General features: G+C 46.9%; 1 protein-coding gene across 3 annotated transcripts; it reads right to left on the reverse strand.

Annotated features, from left to right (window-relative positions):
• Nucleotides 1-4,898: 4,898 nt before the first annotated feature.
• On the reverse strand, nucleotides 4,899-7,839 carry LOC123042565 (uncharacterized). Of its 3 annotated transcripts, none has more exons than XM_044464995.1 (5): nucleotides 7,464-7,839; nucleotides 7,248-7,374; nucleotides 6,985-7,108; nucleotides 5,966-6,059; nucleotides 4,899-5,189 (listed from the first exon to the last, which is right to left on the reverse strand). In XM_044464995.1, exons 1-4 carry the CDS (start codon nucleotides 7,575-7,577, stop codon nucleotides 6,038-6,040), a joined length of 387 nt encoding a protein of 128 aa, XP_044320930.1. In that variant the 5' UTR covers nucleotides 7,578-7,839; the 3' UTR covers nucleotides 4,899-5,189; nucleotides 5,966-6,037. The 3 variants fall into 3 exon arrangements, with proteins under 3 accessions (XP_044320930.1, XP_044320932.1, XP_044320929.1); XM_044464997.1 differs by having other exon boundaries at nucleotides 5,966-6,312; XM_044464994.1 differs by having other exon boundaries at nucleotides 5,966-7,108.
• Nucleotides 7,840-7,863: the final 24 nt, after the last annotated feature.

The raw sequence follows: 7,863 nt of genomic DNA on the forward strand, positions 1-7,863 counted from the left end.
CGCTAGGGTTGTATGAATATGAGTATGCAGCAAACCGAATGTTGTTCGGAGTCCCGGATGAGATTCCGGACGTCACGAGGAGTTTCGAAATGGTCCGAAGGTAAAGAAAACTATATAGGAAGTGTTGTTTCGGCCATCGGGAAAGTTTCGGCGTCACCCGGTATTGTACCGGGACCACCGAAAGGGTCCCGGGGGTCCATCGGGTGGGGCCACCTATCCCGGAGGGCCCCGTGGGCTGAAGTGGGAGGGGAACCAGCACCTAGTGGGCTGGTGCGCCCCCCCTTGGCCCCCCCTGCGCCTAGGGTTAGAAACCCTAGGTGGGGGCACAACTTGCATTGGGGGGCACTCCACCCCCCTTGGCCGCCGCCCCCCCTTGGGAGATTGATCTCCTAGGGCCGGCGCCCCCCCTGGGGGCCTATATAAAGGAGGGGGGAGGGAGGGCAGCCGCACCCCAAGTCTTGGCGCCTCCCTCCCCCTGCTACACCTCGTCCTCCTCCCGCAGCAGCTTGGCGAAGCCCTGCCGGAGTTCTGTTGCATCCAACACCACGCCGTCGTGCTGCTGGATCATCATCAACCTCTCCTTCCCCCTTGCTGGATTAAGACGGAGGAGACGTCACGCTGACGGTACGTGTGTTGAACGCGGAGGTGCCGTCCGTTCGGCGCTAGGATCTCCGGTGATAGGATCACGACGAGAACGACTACTTCAACCCCGTTCTTTTGAACGCTTCCGCACGCGATCTACAAAGTGGTGTGTAGATGCAATCTCTCTCCCATGACTCTTTGCTTAGATGAACTCATAGATGGATCTTGGTGAAACCGTAGAAAAAATTTTAATTTTCTGCAACGTTCCCCAACACTCTGCGCCCAAACTGGAGACCTTGGGTGTAATTCATGACCCGTTTAATAATCACAAGGAGTTGGTGTTTGGCTCCTCACTTTTTCAGGTACTGTATATTATCATCTACACATTTGTAGTTATATGCTGCATTTTTCATTTGTGTGCATAAGTTTTATATCATCTTGGAGTACACTTTGGGTACTAATATTATGTTATATGCTCAATGAAGAGTTCGTCCATTGGAAGCCTATCAATGCTACTGGATTCTGTCAAGATCATATATATCAGAATGTATAGTTTTGATCTGGACATAATTATTGGCTTGCTGCGATGCTTTCGATCTCTGGAGAATTTATACATAGAGGTGATGATTTCATGCACATTGAAAGCCCGTATGTATTGTACTAGAATTAACAGTTCAGCTGTCGTTCTTTCGACATACTCTTTTTTCAGACCTTAACTGTTTTCAATCTTCATGTCTACTTAGGCAGAACCACATGGAGAAAAACATATAACCAATCGTTGGCGTAATAAGCACAAGAATTTTCTCAGTTCTCATGACATTCGTTTGAGGACAATAACGATGGGACGATATGCATCCAACCAGGCAAATAGAAGCTTTGTCACATTCTTCCTGTTGAATGCGAAGTTACTATTGTCCATGAGGCGTAATTTTTATAGCAAGATATTTCAGGTGGACAAATGGGCTTCTAAACGTGCTCGGCTTCTATTTACAATAAGTTGTAGACATCTTGAAATAAATTTTTTTACAAGATGTTGATTTTATGGATCAGACCGATCCATTTGTTTGTGACTACAAAAAAGAGTGGTTGGGTTAGATGTTACTGTCATGTTCAATCTGGTTTTTGTCTAAAAATTTGATGAACAATTAATCCTTGGGCTTTTTGTACCATTTGTATGCTTGACTTGCATGTTGTTGCCCTCGTACTCCCCTCCACCTGCCACTACACTGCCGCATCTTCCATGGCTGCTGTTCGTTCCCGTCTGAGGCCTTGCTGTTGTTCTCCGCCTTCGTTTGCTCGTTGTGCCCACCGCCGTCTAGCGTTGTCAACATGGTCAACAACCAAGAGGAATCAGGAGATGACTGTACGTGGAGAGGCTGACAGTAGAGACCCACCAGGGTCATTGCATTTCGCAAGCAGGTGCCTTGTTATTACAAGCCAAAAAAATACTTCCTCCTAATTGTTTCACAACTAGGTTCCACGCCATTGTCAATGTAGTCAATAAACGAGAAAATTACACAACGAGCGGATAACACCAGAGACCCAGCAGCTCGCCCAGTTGTTTTTCAGTTTCAGAGACGGAGCTCAACTGCGCGTTGTGCGGGGGTTGTGGCCCGTCTAGCCCACACTTACGCTTTTATTAAGCACATGACGAGCCCAGTTGATATATTTTTTCTTTCTGAAATTGGCTAGCCTAGTTCTTTTTTTTAGAATACCAAAACCGAGGCCTACTTGCTTTTCTCAACCCTGCTGGGCTGCAAATCTTTCAAGACGAGGAGGGATGTAAGTAGTAAGAAATGGGCTTCCCTAAAAAACGGGCTATAAGTTGTAAGAAATGGGCTATAAATTTTTAAACCAAAGCCAACCGGCAATTGCATTAAAATATCATTTTTTCAGTATTTCTCTACTCTGTACTCTTATAAAAACCAAAGCCAACTGGCAATTACATTAAAATATCATCTTTTCTCCCACAAGATAAACTACTCATACAAATGCACCTTCATGTTCCGTGCAACGAAGGGGCATCTTGCTAGTTAAGATTCTAAATTTCATTCATTTTTTTGCGGAGAATTGTTTTTTGAATTTTATTTTGATATAATTTTTTGAAAATTATTTTTAACATGACTCGAAATTTCGTGATTAAAAGAGTTCGGACCCCACCGAAATATGCAAAATTCCGTTGAATTTTTTAGCAGTGCCCAGAATATATGGTCTGTAATGCTAATAAAAAGAATATGGGCTTCAAATATCCTTAAGAATTAGCAAATGGGCTGTAAATTATTGAAAATAATGGCTAATGGGTTGTATGCTGTTTTCCACAGATTTGGAGGCTGACTACTGGGCCTACTAGGTTGACGATGACGCTGTCCTAAAAAAAATTTGACGCATCGCAAGGCTTTGTCAACTTAGTCAACACACAACAGTGACTATTGGATGTCCATCCAACGGCTGTCGTGCTTCTTCAATCTCTTATCTTCCTGCTCCAGCTGTCCAAACCAGCGCCGGTGGGACTGCCTGCTCCCTCCTCCCGTGGCTGGCTGTGCTGCCGCCAGGCCATCCCTCTAACCACCCACACATCTTGTTATTTTCCGGCGATGTCAGCCTCACACCGCAGTCGACCAGTCAGCGCTCGTTCTCCCCTCAGCGTGGGCATCCGCTACGGTGGCTTCGCCGGCTCCGGGTGGTTCTCTTCCTGGGCCTCACCCTCGTCCACCGCATTTGTGCTCTCTGCGCGGCGAGGTCAACATGGTCAACAAACAACAGCAATCGGAAGAGGCTGACAGTAGGGGCCCACACAGGGAAATGCCTCCTTATAACGCGCAAAATAATGATTTCTCCACCTGATAGCTGGGACCCACTGGAAGGGCCTCTGTATTTCGCGAAAAAAACATTCCCGCGTTGTCAGCTCGGATCCACTGAAAATGGCTCCTTATTACGCACAAAAAATGAATACTCCCCCTACTAGCTGGGACTCACCTTGGTGGGAGGCTGACTTATGGGCCTAGTAAGTTTACGGGGACGGAGGGCTTTGTCAACTTAGTCAATATGAACGATTCTAGCTCAAGTGACCGTATGATGTCCATCCAACGGTCGTAGTGCTTCTTCAACCTCTGGTCTTTGTGCTCCAGCCGCCCAAAGCAACGCCGGTCTTGCCGCATGCTCCTGCCTCCCGTGGCCGGCTGTGATGCCGCGGAGGCCTCACCGCCCCTACTACTCCCACCGCTGGCCAGGCCATCCCTCTACTCACCCACACCCCCTGTTATTCTGCGACGACTGCAGCCTCACACCGCAGCCGAACCAGTGAACCCTCGTACTCCTCTTCGTGTGGGCATCCACTGCTACGTCTTCCTCGGCTCCGCGTCGTCCCCCTTCCTGGGCCTCGCCGTCGTCCACCGCTGTGGTGCTCTCGGCGCGGCGTGGTCAATGTGGTCAACGACCGACTTCCATCGGAAGAGTACTATGCGTGGAGAGGCTGACAGCTGGGTCCACGGCGGCCGCAAGGAAGTGCCTCCTTATTACGCGCAAAATAATTATTCCTCCACCTGACAGCAGGGACCCACCGGACGGGCCACCGTATTTTGCGAAAAAACGTTTCCCCTGACTGTTGGGACCCACCAGCTACACCTTCGCATGCAAGGAAGTGCGTCCGGGCAAAAAAACGATTCGCCCCCCTGACTGCTGGGACCCACCAGCTACATCTTCGCATGCAAGGAAGTGCGTCCGTAAAAAAACGATTCGCCCCCCTGACTGCTGGGACCCACTAGCTACATCCACTACAAGAAATATGTCAACTTGCGACCACCACTATTGGTCACTGAAAGGTCACAAATTTCCATTTACGACCTTTTTGTGACCAAAAACAGAAGGTCAAAAGCTGGCCGTCGTAAACTGACCATAGAGACCTTTCTTCTAGAATGGTCAAAGACATTTACGACCAAAATATTCCTACTATGGCGTTTTGGTCACTAGCAACCTCCCCAGGCCACGTAGGCATCCAGCGTGGCAAGCTAATGTGGCACAAGATTCAGCCCGGTCCAATTCGGTTTTCTACATGGGCCGAGCCCATTAATTCAGCCTTTCTATATTTTTTTCGCTGCTAATTTTGGTGAACTACACGGGCCAAGCCCTACAATTCGGCCTTTTTTATTTTCTGGGCCACGGCCTTTTTGTACCAGCAGTTTTAGTTTTCTTTCTTTTTATAAAATGGGTCCATTAGTCAAACAAGTCCCACTTGTCAGGTTCTGATAAATGGGTCCCAGCTATTAGGCTCAGATTCTTCATATTTCAATTTGACATCATATTTGAATTTCATAGTAAGAAAACAACCAGTATTTAAATAGGCAAGCAGAAAATACACATAATAATTCAAATAACAATAGCCAGATTCACTACAAGCTCTACAAATGACACGTAATACAAGCTCAACATATACAATGCTTTACAAGCTCTACAAATGCAAAGCTCTACAGTACTTTACAAGCTCTCCAAGTAATGTTACAAGCTCTACAAGTGTTTTCTTCTTCAACATGGAGCTGCTTCGATAGAGATCAAATGCCGGACTCACTGGACTGGGCTAACAGAATGACTGCATGCCCTCCATGATCGCCCTGTTACATGAATCAGCTAAGAAGAATTAGAAAAACTAGAGTAAAATGGAGTAAAGGACAATTCATTATAGAATGATAAACACACAAAGCTCTATCCATAGTACCAGCAATGAATAACAAGAACAACTCCAGATTATTAGCTGATTCATTATAGAATAATATAGAACAAGCTCCTAGTTTGGAGTGAACAGTGGATAAAATCATGCAACAGCAATGGAACAATCATGCACACAGTATAATAAAATGGATAGAACAATAAAATGGATATAACAATAACAAGAACAACTCCAGATTACACACAAAGCTCTATCCATAGTACCAGCAATGGATAAAATCATGCACACAGTATAATTCTGACTATAATATAACCAGAGAACTAAAGATTCTACATACTTTGAACTCATCAACTAATAAGTGAGAATGATCTAATTGTATGCAAACAATCTTTTTTTATTTGTTTATATTACTAAAATAGACATCTTCCTTTATGTGAAGTCTGCTTCCTTCTTTAGTTAGTAGTAATCGTTCCATGCAAATCAACCGTGTGTGTATGCTTGAGCATGGTCTGGAGATTACATGCATAGAGGAACAGAATCCTAAACAAAATAGCATCAAATAGCGGTGGGTGCTCAACCTATTTACCATACACTAGCAACACTTAAACCATAGCATGTGCATATACTTGTGTCACATTAGGGGGTTCAGAATGTACACAGTATATTCTAATAAAAAGGATTGGGAGCAGAGGGAGAGGGAGGTGGATATGGACATGCTACCTGCTGCTGTGGTGGTGCCTCTTGGTGGTCGTGCTTGAGCTCCTCCTGATGCTGCGTGAATCCAAGTGGCTCTCAAGCAAAATCTCCATCGAAACTACAATGCAACATATACTAAGTAACAGCAATGTCTGCGATGTCTGCAATGAACTTTTGAGCAGCTACAGCAACGAGCCTTGTTCCGCAGACCACAAAATTAGGAAATAGATTTAAAAACATGTCATTCATGTGGACCAATAATCACTGAGTTGGAGGGGAAACTGCAGTTTCTCTCAGGCTGGAACTGCAACGTGCTAAAATAACCCTAAGTGGTTCCATTCATGTGGAAGAATACAGCTCAGGTGCTAAACCTGAAAACAATATGATGTGCAAAAACTAGATTTAATTTAGTATTATAGGAACTTGAATTTTGTTCACAGGTTAATCCAACCCAAGTAAAAATAGGCTAAATAGAACGGATAACTCCATCTTCTCTGTTAAGGCTGAAAAGAGATAAATCAACATATTTGACCTTTTAAGTTCCATGATTTTTACTAGCTTCACAAACAATTGTTCTTACTAGTGGCAAATAGTACCAAACAGAAGTACTGAAATTCATCTGTTGGTTGTGAGTAGTATGAAACCAACAATTTAAAAGTTTCTCTGACTATCAGTTTAATAGTACCAAACAGAGAAACTGTTAACTATTTTTCAGACTACAGCAATTTCAGTAAAATCGCTGAGAATATATCATGGTAGGATACAGAGAACAATCAATCCTTCAAGGGGAACCCCTACCAGGCAGCAAGTTAAGTATGCAGAGTAGCATTATAAGACCAGCAACGTGCTAAATTAGATAATCACAGTGCATGTGTATGATAAACACACGAGGTGGTGCCCAGCACTACATTATATCAACACTATTATACTACATTTTGAACTTGCAAGTATATACACATAATCTGACATCGAATCAATTAATCTCAAGCAGAAACAGGATAAGAAAACACCCTTCAGCTTTGAGACGAATGGACAAGGTCGACCTGGCGAAGAGGCCGAGCAAAACGAGCGGCTCGATGAAGTAGCCCATCCCACGGTGCGCCCTCCAGTCGTGCTCCAGGTCCTTCCCTCCAACGACCACATCGGGCTTGTACCCGACCTTGGTCCCTGCCCATGAACGAACCCAGCCACAATCAGCCACCAGCCCAGATCGAAGAAGCCAATCCAATCGAGGGAGGGAGGGAGGGACTGCAGCAATGGCTTGGGATTGTAGAAAATAAACAGAGGGAAGAAGATGAAATTGAACCTTGATGATGCGATGATGCTGATGCTTGTCCTTGTCCTTGTCCCATCGGGCAGAGGAAGGGAAGCTTCGCTCGATCTGGCCGCCGTCCGTGGAGGTCGAGGCCCATGGTGACCTTGCCGTGGTGGATCTGAGAGGCAAAGAGAGGAGACGAGGTTCGGTGAGGGTGGGTCATGCGGATCCAAGCGGGTCTGGGAGGAGAGGAAGGAAGGAGCGCACCATGGCAAGGCTGCGGCCCTCGCGGGTCTGGAGCGTCGCCTCGCACTGCCCGACCTCCTGGATGTGGCCGTCGTCCGCGTCGAGCGACGGGTGCGGGCGCTTCTGCGCGGGCATTCCGGTCGCCTGGCTGCCCTCCCCGCTCCTTGGCGTGGCGCTCGTCGCGTCGGAGAGGACGGTCGGGCGCGTGCGGGCGGGCGGAGGAGTGAGAGGGAGGAGGCAAGAGGTGGGTGGAGGCGGCTCGAGTCGAGGGGGAGCCGGATTGAGACGGATCTAGGGAGCGCATGAGGGAGGCCATGGACGGCGGGGAGCTCCGCCGGAGGGAGGTGGCGGCCGTGGGAGAGAAGGGGAGGGGAGGGGTTGTTGGCGATCGGGGTTGGGGGAGAGGACGGAGGACGACGGC

This window comes from Triticum aestivum, chromosome 2B (genome assembly GCF_018294505.1).
Source record: "Triticum aestivum cultivar Chinese Spring chromosome 2B, IWGSC CS RefSeq v2.1, whole genome shotgun sequence".
NCBI classification, from domain to species: Eukaryota; Viridiplantae; Streptophyta; class Magnoliopsida; order Poales; family Poaceae; genus Triticum; species Triticum aestivum.

Coding starts and splice junctions, on each gene's coding strand:
- LOC123042565 (XM_044464994.1), bottom strand. CDS start 7,577: ATGCCCGCGCAGAAGCGCCCGCACCCGTCGCTCGACGCGGACGACGGC. Junction 7,375..7,463: donor AGGGCCGCAGCCTTGCCATG/GTGCGCTCCTTC, acceptor TTTGCCTCTCAG/ATCCACCACGGCAAGGTCAC. Junction 7,109..7,247: donor AGCATCATCGCATCATCAAG/GTTCAATTTCAT, acceptor GTTCATGGGCAG/GGACCAAGGTCGGGTACAAG.